The following is a 16,625-nucleotide window of genomic DNA, read 5'->3' as shown; positions in this document are numbered from 1 at the left end:
CTTTGCAGGGCTTCCTGTCACATACAACACATACACACCTCCAGTATTGTGCTCATACACAGACACACTTTGATGCATGCTTTTCTCTTCATACACACGATCTTGAGTGTTGATGACAACTGAATGTTGGACAGTCTTCATTGCTTGAAGTGTAATCGTGAACTCTGCTTTCTCTCTTATTCCACTATGCCTCTGGCAATATCTTACAGGTAATTGTTACTAATATGAAACAATAAAATTTTAAAAGACAAGAAAATGTTTTGAATTCCTCCTTTTTTTATTTATTTTTTTTTAAGTGGAATGTCAGAAGTGATTATGGCTCGTTTGGGAGGTTTAACTTCTCATAATTAGACATTTTACTTACATAAAAGAAAATGATTTGCACAATTGCATTCCGCAGGTAGACAGTGTGTTAACATGTTACATTGCATTTAAAGAAAAGGGATGTTGTTACACTAAAAATAGACGACGGTGAGAATTAAACCTGATGGGTGCTTAACTCTTAACAGGTCTGCACTATACATGGAGGCTAAGTCCCGCCCCCTCCGGTGTCCCCACTTAGGGAGGGAAAAAAATGTAAATTGCGTGCAGAATTATCATTTAAACGGACAAACATCTTCTGTGTAATTCATGGCACAACTCAAACTCAAACAATACATGATTTGTCCGTCACCGTTGACTACCGTACATACGTTTCCTGAAATAAGGTCTGATGTGGAACAGCGGAAGGGGGCGGGGCTTAGCTTCTCTACAGACCTGTAGTTTGGTTCATTCATGAGGAACAAGGATAAGAAACACAAGTGGTTTACAGTAAAGGACAAAGTGGTTGGGAGGATGTGGGTCCAGTGACATGGTTGGCAGATGGAAAGGCAACATAAAGAAAGTAAACATTATGTTTTAAAGACATAAAGGAAACATGTAGAGTAAGGCAGTGTGTCCAGGTGGTGCAGAGAGAAGAGCAGCCGCCCAGCAGTGAGGGAGCTGAGGTCATCCAACACAAGTGCCAGCGTTTGCAGGTGGGAAGCACCAAAAATATATTATTTTCACGTTTTTTCCTCCTTCAAATGATTCCTGCTCATGACTCTGGAGAGAAGTCTGACGTCGCTCATAACGACGACTCTAATGTGGATCGCTGGCGAAGGAAGGGAGGGAGGGAAGGAGCATGTATGGATTATTTGAAGCTTTCTGCAGTCGCGTGAGTAACCGAGCCCTGAGACAAATAGTAGCAAATCTTCATACGAAAGCAAACGCACCCACACAGCTGGCCTTTCTGTGCTGGGAGAAGGTTTGAAGATAATATAAATAATGAGTGCAGGCTTTGTCAGGATTTGTTTTTTTTAAATAAAAAGGTAACGCATTCCTTCTTATTTGTTTTTCACTAAAATGGATGTTCACTAAAAAAGAAGTGATCTCTCTGTGATGCAATAAATAGATGTGTCATTCCATGTTTTAGTGCCATTTTAAAGATTTTTAGGCATATTTTGATAATTATTTGGTCATCGTTGGATAATCGTGGCATTAAGACTTCAGCCTCACCCTTCGGCACTAGGAGAACTTGGCCAACAGGAGATTCTCAGTAGACGGGTGTTGCAACATCAATTCACTGGGAAAAGTTTTGCGTGGAATGTAAAACTTTTCTTCCACCCTCCCCCCATCTGTTTTCTTCTTCTTCATGTCCCCATAGGGACTCATATGTTTTCAACACTTTCTTTAAATACTTTACAAACATCTGGAGATCATTGGACTTTGCTAAAAATGCATTTAGGAATGTTATTTTATAAAATTAAGAATCTTCTTATGAAGCCTCCTTCACATTGTAAACATCAGTATTCGTAGTAACTGGGCTAAAACATGCGTCCAACTGTGTGTGTGTGAGTGTCAGACGGATGAGTGCAGGGGAGTTCCTGTGTGTGAGGGGGAGTGTTCAGAGGAGGAGGACAGGGAGTGGGAGGTGGCCTCTCTCTGCAGCTCCTCCACCCTCCTCTGGAGCTCCGCTCTCAAGATCAGCAGCTCCTTCAGCGTCTGGTGCACCGGCACCTGGAACACACACATCCCATCACAATCGCATCCCAGTCGCATCACAATGAAGGAGGAGTTTTAAAAGCTCTAAAGGTTAAACTCCTCCCCTCCCTCCCTGGCCACCGGCGTACCTGTGGTCTCATGCGTGGGTTCCAGCGGGCGTAGTAGGCCGTCCACAGCTCCAGGTGTCTGGAGGACACCAGCGGATACAGGACGTGGTGCTCATAGTCCACATAGAAGGGGTTGGTGAAGTCCTCCGGCTGGCTGGTAGGGGAAGACATTGAACAGTCAGAGAATCACTCCTGTCACTGTCACTCTTATCAGGCTGCTTAGTGTCTTACCTGTTAACGTAGGACCACAGGGACACGGTGTTGGTCTGCACCTCCTACAGGACACAGGAAGACCTGAATGTGACTCGGCTCTGACAGACATGTTACCGCTGGGGAGGAAGATAAACGGCACGTACCTTCGCTGCCCTCTCCTGCTCGCCGTTAAAGAGGAATGTACCGAACAGACAGCTGTAGAGGTGGTCCAGCACGGTGATCAGGAACAGCTCGTTGAACTCAAAGGCCGATGGGAACTGCAGGTCAGAGGAGAAGTGATCGTGAGCGGCCTCGAAATGATACGACATGGAGCGATGACGCAGTCAGAAGGACGGAGGCAGACCTGTCGAGTCATCTGCCAAACGCAGTCGATGAACTGGACGAAGAGCGGCGAGCGCTCCGAGTTAGCGTGGTTGTCGTCGCCGTGGCCAACGCGCTGAAACAGGAAGCAGACGTGGAATGATGTGTGGAACATTTAAACAACATGGAGTGACGTCAAAACAATAGATAGGTAGGGAAAGTGTTAGAAATAAAAGGCTTCCAACTGTCTTCTCGCTGTGTCCTGTTTTCCTTTAGGTTGCCTTCAAGAGTCGATCAAAACATATGGATTTCACACTGTTGTTCTACTTAAAGGCATTTTTAAACCTGGACCCTTTGTTCCCATGTTATTGTGTCTAAAGGGGACAACAATTCCTGAAACAGGTCAATAGTGATCGACCGCTAAACTCCTCACCGTCAATGTCCGACCACTGAAAGTGCTGTTTCTGCCACTAAAAGGCTCAGATTGTTGTCATACGGGTCTGATAACATTATGGAGAGGAAGCTGCAGCGAGATAAAACCCTTTTATTTACCTTTAACTCGATCCCGTCTGTTTGTTACCGTGTGCCTCGCTCAAGTCTCCTTCTGAAATATCACTTCACATCCACATAGTGGAAATCATTAAAAGATTCAGCAACGACACTGAAAGTCTGATAGAAAACATAAAAGGTATGATTTCATTTCTCCAACATGACAAACTGTCTAACTCCCATAACAACTCTCGATTTCAGACGATGTCTTATTGAGCGACACACAGGACGAACAGACGGGACCTAGGTTGGGTTATTTGGGTTAATACTGGACCTACTTCAAAAGTGGTTGTCCCCATTCGGGGTCACTTAGACACAAAGACATGGGAAAATAGGGTTGAGCTAGCAAAATTATACCTGAAGGGTTTTTCACATCTGGAATGTGTCACGACCATTTATTTTGGGGAGTATAAAATAATATCTGCATTCTGCCCATTTATCTCCAGGGATGTGAATTAAGGTGACAATTAAGAGACCCTAAATGTACTTCTTGCATCTCCCCTCATCACACTATAAACGTATTGATAAGCTCCTTCTAATTGCCCACAGGTGTATCCACAGACTTGAATTCTTATATGTATTATTTTGTTTATTGCATCGTTTTTTCTGACTTTGTGCACCCACAACTGTTTTATCCTCATTATTAATCCCCTTGTTATGCTTCTTACAGTGGTTTTTATGCTGTGTTGGTTTGTAAATGCTTTGAAATTAGTAAATGGAGCATATAAGTAATGATGATGATAAATGAGTTGGTTTCAGACATGGTGATGTCATCACACTCGCTGGTCCTTACAGCAGCAAACCTGTGTCCAAAGCTAATCCACTCTTTCTCCACCAGAACCTGCAAACACACATGCAGGGCGTTACTGAGCTGCACAGACGTAGATGTAGACTACAGGGTGAGGCTGCTGCTGTGCTGCTGCTGACCTGGAACCCTCTGAGGGTGCGGTAGTGACTGTCCAGCATCAGCATGGCCAGAGAGGTGAGCTGAGCCGTCCGGTCCCAGCCGTCACTGCAGTGAACCACCACCGACGTCTTCCCAGACTCCAGCTTATCAGCCACCTTCGCTGCTCCGGCTAATAACAGCTAGACACAACACATGGGGGGGTGCATTAGTGATGCCCTCTCTGAGAGAGAAGGGGTGTGATTTAGCCTCTCTGTAGGGACAAAGACACTTCTGTGTGAGTTACCCGTATGTACTCCAGCCAGTGTGTCTGGTCTATAGCGGAGTGCCAGTGGGCTTCATCAATGGTGGGATAAACCACGTCCTTCATCTTCCTCAGAGACTCCCTCATCACATGGATGTTTGGGATTTCCAGGAAGTTCAGCTCCACGTTTGGGTAGACACTCTCACTTTCGTAGCCTCCGTCCTTCGCCTGCATGTGGCGAGAGAAAGAGAATAAGATGAGTCGACGTGGAACACAAAGGTGAGCAGAGAGGAAACGGGGTCGGCGTTGTACCTTGTTGGTGACGGCCACGCTACTCTGCCGCGCATCAAAGATGGTGAGCTTGTGGGACTGGGCGTTTGCGTCCATGATGATTTGGAGGAAACGTTCATCCTCTTTACAGCGGCGGTCTGCCGGTCCGACCAAAGGCTGGCTACAGCGTATGATGGTGGCCTGGGACTCTGGGTGAATCCAGGACAAGACCTGATGGAGAGAGCAGGGTCAGTTCAGGACCAGGACGACTGACAGGAAACGCATCAATGAGCCACACGGTAGTTCTTCTGTCTCGATCAGCACCCGGCCGCCTCACTAGAGCATCAACTGTGGATTGATGAGTGAAAGATTGTTTTGTCGACGGCTGTCTCCCACGGCAACATTCTCTCCTCGGACTCACCGGGATGCGGTGCTTGGCTCTAAACACAGCTACTCGTTTGATGTCTTCTTCCGTGATGTTGGTGGGGATGACCAGGATGGAGGGGTAGGTGTCACACAGCTCGTAGGCAGCGTTTATCTTACTGATGGTCCAGCTCTCGTTAGGCAGGCCCTGATGACACACATGGAAGGAACCATTACAGGAGGATTCCATACAATACTGCAATACAGTGTTTCCTGCGGAACCGGAGATTTGTTGTGGGATAAATTTATATCATATCTTTCATCGGCAAAGCTACAGAGTCACAAGTCTGAGTTACTTTTCTCTAACAAAAATACTGATTTTATTCAGAAATTATATTTATATTTAAAATATTCTAAATATATCATTTTTTTAGATGTCTAAAATTTGTTTTGCTGCTGCCCCCTGCTGTTGCTCACGTGCCAGTACTCCTGTCTGTTTCTGTAAGTGATATAATGACTATGGACATCCGCCAATCAAACGCAGCACTTCCTGCACAGCCGTTTCACATTAAAAGCCTCCAGTAGCAGTGGAAAAGAATGATCGGATCTTGGTAAGCTGTCTAAGTTGGAAAAAGCAAACATGCACCACTTTAGCCATAAAATGACAATTCAGGATAAGAAATGACACGTTGGTTTTCAGGCCAATTTACATCCATTTTTAGAAAAGTCATACAACCACTCTTCAAAACAGAAGAGTGTGCAGTTACCTGACGACGATACTCTGCCATTGGGTCGTACACCTTCCAGCCGTCCACAGGAAACTGCTCCTTGTACAAGAAGGCAAACAGCGGCTGCCAGAGAGTCACAGGATAAATGTGAGCAGTCAGTCACTATCAGATACACAAGCTGGAGTTCACTTTATATGAAGATTTCATATTTACACTATACTGGTAGGACTTTGAGAAGGATTCTAAAAATTGGAAAAACATCCTGGAGACGGTGGACACAGCCACTCCTATTCAATAATAATAAGTTTATTTATATAGCACCTTTAAAAACACTTTGTTTATTTATTTCAAATAATTAATCAATTGTTTACTATGTAATCCCATCAAAACCTTGCAGACAACAAACCGATATCGTCAAAGTTTATTTTCCTCAACAAAAGTTTACAATGATGTAACAATGACATGAACCCTCCTATACTTCTTTCCCCGCCGTCACACCAACACAAAGTCTGGAGGCCTTGCAGCAATCTAATCAGTACACAGACACGCCATGTTAGTGAAGACATGTGAATGAGACTGACCAGGCTGTGGGACAGGGGGAAGGCATGTTTGGCCAGCAGCTCCACCACGTCCGGATGGCTTTCCTCCGTCTTATAAGCAAACCTGGGACTCCTCATGTCCTGATGCAGGGACGACATCACAACATCAATCATCGTTGTCACTGCAGACTCATCACACGTATTGCTGACATGAATGGTTGCTTCTCTGGTACCTTGCAGACCAGCTCCAGTCCTTTGGTGTTCTCGCCCTGGTTGGGAACACTGATGGTCTCCAGTCTGCTGATGACTCCCAGGTTCACATCAAGAATGAATGGGGAGTCCTGGAAGTGCACGGACAGACATTAACACACAGCTGCAAAACACACACACGTCCTGGGATTGTGAATTAAAGGTATTAATTCAATAATAAATGAGTTCTGAAGTACCCTTTCCAGGCTGATGTAGTAGAGCTTGTAGTCTGTGATGGTCAGGGTCCCATTGACCAGCCCACTGAATGGACAGATATACATCACATCCTTGACTGCACGTCAGCACACAGAGAAAAAAAAAGGTATCAATTTATGGGCAGGCAAGTAAGAAGTTCATTAACTGCAACATTTAAAAAAAAAAAACACTTTCACTTTCTGAGTTTAATACAAATTATTTTATTTTCTTTTGAGGCGAAACAATGGAAAACCATGTGAGGTGAACTTACCTGTGGTCTGGATGGTCTCCCCTGGGAGCAGAGGAACCTGGTTCTGGGACATCGTCACCGGTGAACCGTATCTCAACGTTGGAATGTTCTGTACAGAACACAGAGCAGTCAGTGTGACTGGAGTAATCAGAGTATTACTGACCTGTTACACTAAATACAGTAAATGGCTATCAAAACAGGCTGTTTCCTGAAGTTTCACTGTCTTTTCTCTCAGGAATTGTAGTTAGACGACACCTGCTACAAGCTAACCGGACAAACACTGTCAATGCTCGTAAAAGTAGCATGCACCGGACAATGACAAAGAAATGAACCACGCCCATTCAGGTCTGATGAGACAACAAATTCACACGGATGGATTCACACTCAGAAGTAACAGGATGCCATTTACTGCAATGAGGGGAAAGTTTAGGAAGGTTCTACTTCAAGTCCAGCGCCTTCTGATGCTAGAAACAATAATAAATCATTTGTCTCTCACCGTTGACTACTGTACATATTTATTCTGATAAAGGTCCCATGGGGAACACTGGAAGGGATGTGACAAACAGACTGTTCCAATAGTATTATACTGATGAAAGAAACATATCATCAACTCACTGTGAGTAGCCACAAGAGAACAGATGTTAAGAAATGATAAATAAACAAAAAAATGAAGAAAAATGTACTTCTTTTTAGATTGTGGTTTACAGGCAGTTAAACAAAAACAGAGAATGGTAGAGCCACACTCATAACTGTGATGCATTATGAGCGTGTTGATTTCTTCCTCATCACAATGCACAAATACAACACTGATGACAGAAATATCGTAGTAATATTTCAAAATGTTAGTGGCGTTATTAATTAGGCGACAGAACGTAAAGTATGATAAGCTCCCTGTAAAATCACTTAATAAATGAACTCCAGATTTGTGAATCATTTCCTATAATGTCCTTTTAGCACTGAAATAGAAAAGTACTCCTGTGATTAAGTATCTCACGTCCACAATGACACAATGTCCTGACTTGTAGCCCATACTTGACTGTATGTTATGACATCATTTTTTGTATTATTTCACCTTGTGAGTCACCATGGCAAAATATGGTGCTGAAGACACCTACTGGATGTAGCCCCCCTGTGACCCTGAATACAGGATGAAGTAGTAGACGATGGATTTATGGATGGTTGAGGCTCTATTCGGTGGCCAGAGAGAAGAGAGACGAGTAAACTGCTGAAACTCATTTCCAAAATGAGAACAGGTACTCTGACCTGCTAAAAACTGCTTTAATCAGTTTGAAATCAACTCAACCGTGAATCCAAACAAACAGTCACGACCAATGTTTTCTCAGCACAAATGTGAAGAAAATAACCTCCAGTCACTGAATAATGAACCATGACAGGACTTTCTCACAGTCATGGTTCACTCCTGTAAGCTGCAGCCTTATAGACGTGGGTATTCTGCTGTGTATTTACTGTTGGTATATACTTATAAACAGATATACTTATGAAGGTATATACCTAAACGACGCAGCAGGCCATCTACAGTTGCTGCAGAAAACTCGTCACATACTCTGGATGAAGGGACCACATCACACATCAGTTCTATCTGAATTAAACTCCCCAGAATTTATTTTAAGACTATTGATTCCTTTAAAATCAATGAAAACGTGATTGCTAGTGCGAGGCTAGGCTAACATTGTCGCTGGGTGCCAGGCTAGGCTAACATTGTAGCTGGGTGATAGGGCTAGGCTAACATTGTAGCTGGGTCTAAGGCTAGGCTAACATTGTAACTGGGTTCTAGGCTAGGCCAACATTTTAGCTGGGTGTAAGGCTAGGCTAACATTGTAGCTGGGTGCTAGGCTAGGCTAACATTGTAGCTGGGTGCCAGGCTAGGCTAACATTGTAGCTGGGTGATAGGCTAGGCTAACATTGTAGCTGGGTCTAAGGCTAGGCTAACATTGTAACTGGGTTCTAGGCTAGGCCAACATTTTAGCTGGGTGTAAGGCTAGGCTAACATTGTAGCTGGGTGCTAGGCTAGGCTAACATTGTAGGTGCATCAACACTTCAAATAAGTCAACACTTCAAATAAGTCCTCCAGAAGCAGTCCTCCAGAAGCAGATCTCCATCAACAAGGACCAGCGTGCTGAGATGCAGAAGATGAAGGCAGAGAAAGAGGCCCTTCTACGTGAAAGGGAGGCCAGCTGTCTGCAGCTCAGTGCTGAACGGCAGCTCCTTGCAGTTGCTAAAACCAACGTGGAGAAGTGACAACAAGAGTTGAGCAAGGTGGAGGGAGAGGTGAAGAAGGCCCTGGAGAAACCCCAGGCTTCCCTTCAAAGTCCACACACAACCAGCACTGACGAGGACACAAAGCTGGTCAGAGACTTCCCTGAGGGAATCATCGGCAACCAGGAGGAGGACATAAAAAATCTCACGGATGCTCTGCAGAAAGCGGAGCAGGAGCTGAACTCCGAACGTGTCCAGCGGCAGCAGGAGACATCGTTCCTCGCAGGTGAGCTGGGAAAGGCCGGCCAATACCATCATTTCCACGTTGGCGTCATTGCTTGTCCCTATGACCCTGAGGGCTGTGTTGTCTGGAGCTTTGTGCTCCTGCTAGGGTTTCCCATGGCAAATTGGTCTCAGGCGAGGGGGCCAGACTAAGAATGGTTCAAAAGACCCCATGTCTAAACGAAGAAAAAGAGGAATGACCCAGCCCGGAGGAACCCCGGGGCCCCTGTCTGGGGAGGGAGGGCCTGTCAGCGAGCGCCTGGTGGCCGGGCTTGCCACGGAGCCCGCTCGGGCACAGCCCGAAGAAGGGACATGGCAACCGCTTCTCAGCCATCCTGTGGGCTCACCACCGGGGGAGGAACCTGCAGGGTAGTGTTGCTTTCGTTAACGAAAATTATGACGAAACATCGTCGTCAACGAACCTTTATCACGTGAGAAAAACGAGACGAGATGCAACGCAAATGCTGGTCATGTGACGATAACGATAATTAAATGTATAATGCAATATTGTAGACGAATAAAAACGAGACTGTGGTTTACAAAATAAAAACAATGCTAAAATGTGTCTTCATTTTCGTTGACATAAACGATGCGAGACGAAATGTTATAACGTTGTTTCGTCTCGTTTAGTCCCGTTATTATTAGTAGGCTCGTTCCAGATGAACTGCGCCTCGCCTGGAAAGCAGACGAGATCAGCGGAGCAGCAGGAGGCGGAGCCTAAACGCTGCGCTCCAGTCAGACAGTTTCCATCTGCCTTCGACGATTTGACAGGAAGTCATAGAAAAAGTTACATCCTGTTAGACGCGATCTGTAGGCTATTTGTAGTTTGCGACCTCATTCGCATTTATCTATATTTGTTCATAAATATCTGTGGGAATCAGAATACTTTAGTAATCCCTCGGGAAGTTATGCAGCTGCAGTTATAAGAGAAAGAAAAAGAGTCAAATGAGTATAAAAATAAATATTAGTAATATTTATTGCCATTTTTTTTATTGCCAGTTATACTGTATTAAATGTGTATCTGGGTAGTGGTGCTTTCGTTAATGAAAATTATGACTAAATATCGTCGTCAATGAACCTTTATCCTTTATATGAGGAAAACTAGACGAGACGCGAAAATACTGGTCATGTAATAACATATTTGGTTGGTAAAATAATATGTTGTTAATTCAAATCAGAGCATCTTCTGTGTCTGGAATAGATGTATTCTTGAGTGCATATGGTAACAATAATATAATAATAAGATAACCTTGTTTGAATTGTGAAATGGGTTTGGCTAAATACAATCTTTGACTAAAACTAGACTAGAATGTCATCAGTTTTCGTCGACTAAAACTAAAGTGTCATCAGTTTTCACCGACTAAAACTAGACTAAAATAGTCATGGACAATTCTGACTAAAATAAGACTAAAATGCTCAGAATTTTAGTCGACTGACACTTGACTAGACTAAAAATAGGATGGACATGACTTAAACTAATAAAAACTAAAATGATAGCTTGAGACAAAGACTAGACTAAAACTAAAAGTAAAACAGGCCGCCAAAAACAACACTAGTGTGGGCCCAACAGCATCTTTGATTAGACTGATTAACACACGTCTTTCAAACTCCAGGCTGTTGTTTTTTATTTCTGAGTACAACAGCACTGAAGGGAGGTGAGACACGAGGAGAGGAGCAGCTGGATGAGGCATGCAGACCAGGACAGCGTGAGGAGGAAGGACAGACAGACGGAGAGACAGACAGACGGAGAGACAGACAGATGGAGAGAGACTTGCCAAAGCATTTGAAGGATGCTCAGAATCACTATCTCCACGGTAACTATGCACTTCATCTTGTGTATCTTGCTGCCGGGGAGAGCCAGCATGGAGACAGTGAGAGAGTGAGAGAGAGAGAAAGAAAGAAAGAGTGAGAGAAAGATACATTATACAGTAAATAGACTTTAAGCAGATATCTGCATATGGATGCACCATCTGTGGGCAATGAGAGAAGAATCTAAATAGTTCCGGTGTCAGTTTGTAGGCTGAGCAGTATCGACCAATCACGTTTGAGCAGGTTTGGTTGCATGCAGGTAAACAGATTGAGTGGAGAGCAACGCGTTGACCATCCGTAACCATACAAAGATATCACCTTTTATTAGCTTAAAAATAAACTGAGTAACTGACTGTGAGAATAGGTGATTAGAAAGAGGACACACCCATAAAACACATAAGCCATGATGCCTGTGTGTTCGGTACCAGGATGTAACATTACTCACACTTTCTCTTCCCGGCTGATAAAACGAGTTGCTGGATAATACACATCAAGTAACAGGACGTTACATTTTTACGTGCAAAATAATCTATAAATAAACTAAAAAAACATCATATATGTAATTCATGTCACAATTCCAATTGGATCGAAAAATGATTTGGCCCTCACTGTTTACTACTGTACATGTTTTTTCCAAAATAAAGTCCCATGAGGAACACAGGAAAGGGTGTGACTTAGCCTGGCTATTGTAACTCATCCTGAGTAGGACATGAATGTGATGACAATCCATCCAATAGTTGTTGAGACATTTCAGTCTGGACCAAAGTGGAGGAGTGAGCAACCCAGCCAGTATCTTTTGAGAGTTAAGAGATCCACCCACTGCAGAAAATGTGACACACAGATGAATGAAGTCTTTTGTTGTAAGAGTTCCATTCCACTGGTGGAAACTTGAGTTTCAGATTTACACTAAACTAGGAATAGAATGAGATAATAAAATGCTCTCAAAATAAGGTGAACGTGGTTGGGATAATCATAGATATCGTCACGTCTAGCATCATTGTAGAGAAGGTCAAAAATGTTTTATTCATCCATTTTTTGTGCAGGTAAGCCTCATGATTTATGATCATTTTATTTTTATTTGATTGTTTTTCACTAAATAGGATGTTCATTAAAAAGATATGAGATATGATAAAAGATATGATATGTAATGTGATACCAGTCTGTTTGAGTGCCATTATAAACACATGTTGATGATTATTGGGATAATATCGTGAATCACAATTACTTTGACCAGGATAATTATGACATGACATTGTCATATCGTTCCATAGCCTCAGCGATTGTGTAGGGCTTAAAGACAAGGGAGCGTGAAGAAAGGTACAGAGAAAGAAAAACAGAAGAAGAGATGAAGACTGTTTTGAGCTTTCTATGAAGGGTATAGTACTGAAGTCCTGAAGGTTTGAACAGGAAGCACCTCCCATCCATCTATTTTCAACAACCACGCAATCACATCCTGTTTACTTTACATGAAACAGCCTGAATGTGGAAGAAGTCAAAGACACAGCAACAAACAGTCAAGTATGTGACCACTCACTTTCACTTTCTGCCAAATGTACTGTTCAGAAGGACACTATAGTTAGCAGGTAGCTTTAGCCTTAAGCTAAGCACCACCGTGTGTCTGAAATGTATCGTGTTTATCTGAAGACAAGCGGATGAGACTACAGCCCTTACCCTGGGATTCAGCCGCTTGGACATCTGCAGATTAAACACACCACCGGACACACACACACACATACAAAACAAATGTAGTTCAGGTGAAATGGAAACAGCTAAATTCACTGTCTGATATCAAACAGAAATGTACTTTTACCGCTTTACCTCCATCATTGAACCTGACAATGTGAAGCAGTAAGGATGTAAGCATTCTGTGTTCGGTGACAGACGGCTGCAGCCACACACACACCCAAAGCAAATGCAATGACGCAGATTCCGATATCCGAGCAGATACAGGGACTGGAAGCTGCTACGACGTAAGAGGAGAGCTACAGAACAGCCGAGCAAAAATCTATTTGTGAAGGCACATTGAAAAGCGCTGCGTGCGACACGCCGCCTCATTCCACCGACGTGATGACAGCTCCTTCTGGGACGTTCTGTCTCGTTTTAAAGGTCATTTTTCAACAAACAATTACTTTGGTTAAGGGATGTATGCTGCTGACTAGACATAGGATGATATGTCATGATTACGGGCAACATAATTGCAATTCACAATATTTTCCCGATAATCATCCAAATGTGATTAAAACCCTTAAAACGGCACTAAATCAAACTGGAATCACTTTGTTTTGTTAAGAAACAATTTGGTTTTATTGCATCACGGATAAGACCCATCTATTTTTGGCGAACATCATTTTATGTGAAATGCAATTTTAAAAAATCATAGGGTTTCCTTACATAAATAAATAATGTATTTTTGTACCCTGTATTTTATAAATCAGACTATTTTTCACTTCTCTACAATAATGAGCAAGACAGCTTTTTCAAGTAACTTATGACGATATTCACGACCATCCCAATAATTCACCACGATCAACTTATTGTGAGTGTTTTAATTGCGATCTGTGATTAAATCCCATATTTTCCCATCCCTCCTGTTTACCGGCAGCAGCAGAAGACAAACTGTACAGCAGCTCGACAGTTGCTTAGAAACGAAGACAACAGTTCTGAAACAGTGCATTTACACACACAAAGCTCTGCCCACATACTGAAGTGCACACACACACATTTCTGCCTTACCATGAGCGCTGATCTCCTCCCGGCCTATTAGTTACAGAACACAACGTGATGAGAGATGCTGTCAGCGGAGTGAGTGTGTTTAAGTGTTTATCTGTTAGCTACCTTGTTGTCCCGGTTGTTCGTGATATCAGCTGGCACTGATCCTGAGATCTGACTGGAGATGGTGGCGGCTATCAGCTGTTTACACCACTCTACGTGAGAACCTGTTGGACTGAACAGAAAGAGGTGATATTATACAGTCAGTACAACTAAAACAAGATACAAGTTTTAAGAGTTTTACTAGTATTTTCATGGTTATCGGGATAATATCGTTTATCAGCGGATTATTGCACACTTATGCACGTGTATGCTCTCTGAATGACAAGGAATTAGAATTATAACTAGAATGTTTCTTCAGTAAATGTCTTAATTTTGATTCATCAACACCATGATTAGACACCATTTGATGTAAAAAAAAAAAATGCTATAAAATTGTAAAACACAGACAAAAACACCTATTATTCACCTACGCAGCAGCAAACTGCATGACAGCCACCTTTCAAAACTTTTTGAGAGATTCAAACGATTTTATTTACTTATGGGAGAGTTTCATGCCCAGATCACATTAATACAGCCCTTGCTCAAGGGCACCTCAGTGGTGGTGATGATGGAGGGGTGATGCTTCTAACTTTCCCCGCCCAGATTTGTGCTGCCGTTCTTGGGGATTGAACCTCCTGGTCACAAGCTTGTTTCTCATCATATGACTTTAATCACCGTGTCAGGGAGTTATTGCCATTTCTCCATAAACCATAGACTACAATAAGATAAAAGATACAGAATATTGTTCCAATAATAAGAAAATAAGGGTCATTATAAAGTGTTATGAATAATTTATCTGATAACTTTGTTGCATGATTAATACGCTGCATGTTGTACAGTATTTTTTACACCTAGCACTTTGACAATCTAAATGCAGCAGCTTGTGAGAGGAGTTTCCTAATCTTACATGAAAAACACACACGTTACTTAATTAATAATGAAATGTGATAGTTTTGGACCGTTACTGCCACTGTAGGTTCTCGTAGCCGGACATAGCGCCACAGCACCCTGTCAGCACCCATGAACGCATCTGTCAACACAGAACATCCCTGCGGAGTGCATTAGCTGTGGCTAGCTGTGGCTAGCTGTAGCTGCTAGCATGCTAGCGCAGCAGCTGTGGCTAGCCGTCTGTCAACACTGGCGGACTACTGTTGGACGACAACATATTTCTGTCTTCTCCTTGTTCTCACGGTAATTTAGACACGTCTGTAGCTACTATACTGTCAAACTACGGTGAATAAATCGGCTAATATTTTGTAGCCTTTGCTTTTTGGGAGAACACGTTTTAAATGTTGAAATGGTGAAATGTTATGCATTGGATGTACGCCGAATTAAAGACGCCGTGCTCTTGCTTCGGGAATATTGTGTGTAATAATTCAGGGAGAATTAAAAAGAGTAAATGGACTACGTATGACATGTTTGATGTAATATGGAGCTCACTCACCTGTCCAGAGGTTCACCGGTGGTAGCCCCGCCGGTCGGCGAGCTCCGGAGCTTTCTGTTCGGCCCTGCTCCGTCCGCCGCCCCGGTAGCTCCGGCCTGTTTCTCCATCTGCCGGAGAGGTGTTTACTTTTTGGGTCAATGGGGCGGAGGCGGACGGTTTCCTGTGATACGAGGATGCCGATGAAATCAAACCCTTTGTTTAATTCCAACATCCGCTCTCAGCGCGCGTGCCCGTCACTATTAAAATATTTCTGAGTGCTTCCTGTCATTTAGTTGTTTGTGCTTCCTTCCTCCTCACCCGCATCTCGTCCTCGCGCTGCAGCCCCGCCCACTCACAACAGGCGCGAGGATGAGAGGAGGCAACCGAATACCATGCAAACTGAAATTTCAGAATTAAAACATATAATTATATATTACATTATATATATGTCTTTAAGATAATGAGAAGGGAAAATATATTTATCTACAATTAATTTTATTTTTTGGGGAAAATTCCACATGAGAGATGGACGGACTCCAATGTTTTATTATTATTATTATTATTTTAAATCATAAACGGCATGACTATGGCACCACAATTAAAACCATTGAAAATAAGGCAATTATACTAATTAAATGAAATAAACTAATTGTGTTTGATTAACTAATTTGTGTATTATTATTTATTATTATTAAATTAAATTCCCCAAATCGCCTCCATCCAATAAGGAAAAGCTCCCTAAAAAACCTTTTAACATGAGAAAGGTCAGGGAGAGCAACTGAGGAGGGATTCCTCTCCCGGGATGAACAGAAGTCAAATAGATACAGATAACAAAATAATTACAACATGGAGAATCCATATGACAACAATGATGCATGTAATCACAGCGGTGATATCAGTAGTAACAGTAATCACAGAAAATAAATTAAGATGATTATCACTAATGACACCAGCGGATATAATATAATCATAATTAAGCAGAAATAGTATTTGTATATGGAGCCCTGTTATGGATAGTTTTGTGTGCCCATGCCCTCATGATTTCTTATAAAAAGAGACGTGTTCCATCATGTTTTTAGCGATATGGCATGTTCAGGTGTGGTCGGTCTGTGAAACTCCCCTCTACATCCACACTCATGATGTCACTTCC

General features: G+C 42.8%; 1 protein-coding gene across 4 annotated transcripts; it reads right to left on the bottom strand.

The window, feature by feature from the left end:
* Positions 1–256: 256 nt before the first annotated feature.
* mtmr1a (myotubularin related protein 1a) lies at positions 257–15,789 on the bottom strand. Of its 4 annotated transcripts, XM_084002972.1 has the most exons (19): positions 15,497–15,789; positions 14,077–14,185; positions 13,975–13,998; positions 12,913–12,936; positions 6,955–7,042; positions 6,686–6,780; positions 6,473–6,580; positions 6,282–6,380; positions 5,740–5,823; positions 5,031–5,180; positions 4,652–4,840; positions 4,382–4,567; positions 4,119–4,277; positions 3,985–4,032; positions 2,686–2,778; positions 2,486–2,599; positions 2,361–2,404; positions 2,151–2,283; positions 257–2,037 (listed from the first exon to the last, which is right to left on the bottom strand). In XM_084002972.1, exons 1-19 carry the CDS (start codon positions 15,601–15,603, stop codon positions 1,879–1,881), a joined length of 2,013 nt encoding a protein of 670 aa, XP_083859098.1. In that variant the 5' UTR covers positions 15,604–15,789; the 3' UTR covers positions 257–1,878. The 4 variants fall into 4 exon arrangements, with proteins under 4 accessions (XP_083859098.1, XP_083859099.1, XP_083859097.1 ...); XM_084002973.1 differs by lacking the exon at positions 12,913–12,936; XM_084002971.1 differs by lacking the exons at positions 12,913–12,936; positions 13,975–13,998 and adding an exon at positions 11,208–11,276.
* Positions 15,790–16,625: the final 836 nt, after the last annotated feature.

This window comes from Eutrigla gurnardus (genome assembly GCF_963514095.1).
Source record: "Eutrigla gurnardus genome assembly, chromosome: 23".
NCBI lineage: Eukaryota > Metazoa > Chordata > Actinopteri > Perciformes > Triglidae > Eutrigla > Eutrigla gurnardus.
Note: the sequence above shows the minus strand (reverse complement) of the source record. Positions and strands in the feature narration are given on the sequence as shown.

Bases quoted from the DNA above. Each gene is read 5' to 3' on its own strand.
- mtmr1a (XM_084002971.1), bottom strand. From the start codon at position 15,603: ATGGAGAAACAGGCCGGAGCTACCGGGGCGGCGGACGGAGCAGGGCCG. The intron at 4,033-4,118 runs GTCAGCAGCAGC...GTGTGTTTGCAG, and splicing joins GCACCCTCAGAGGGTTCCAG to GTTCTGGTGGAGAAAGAGTG. The intron at 2,405-2,485 runs GTACGTGCCGTT...TGTGTCCTGTAG, and splicing joins AGCAGGAGAGGGCAGCGAAG to GAGGTGCAGACCAACACCGT.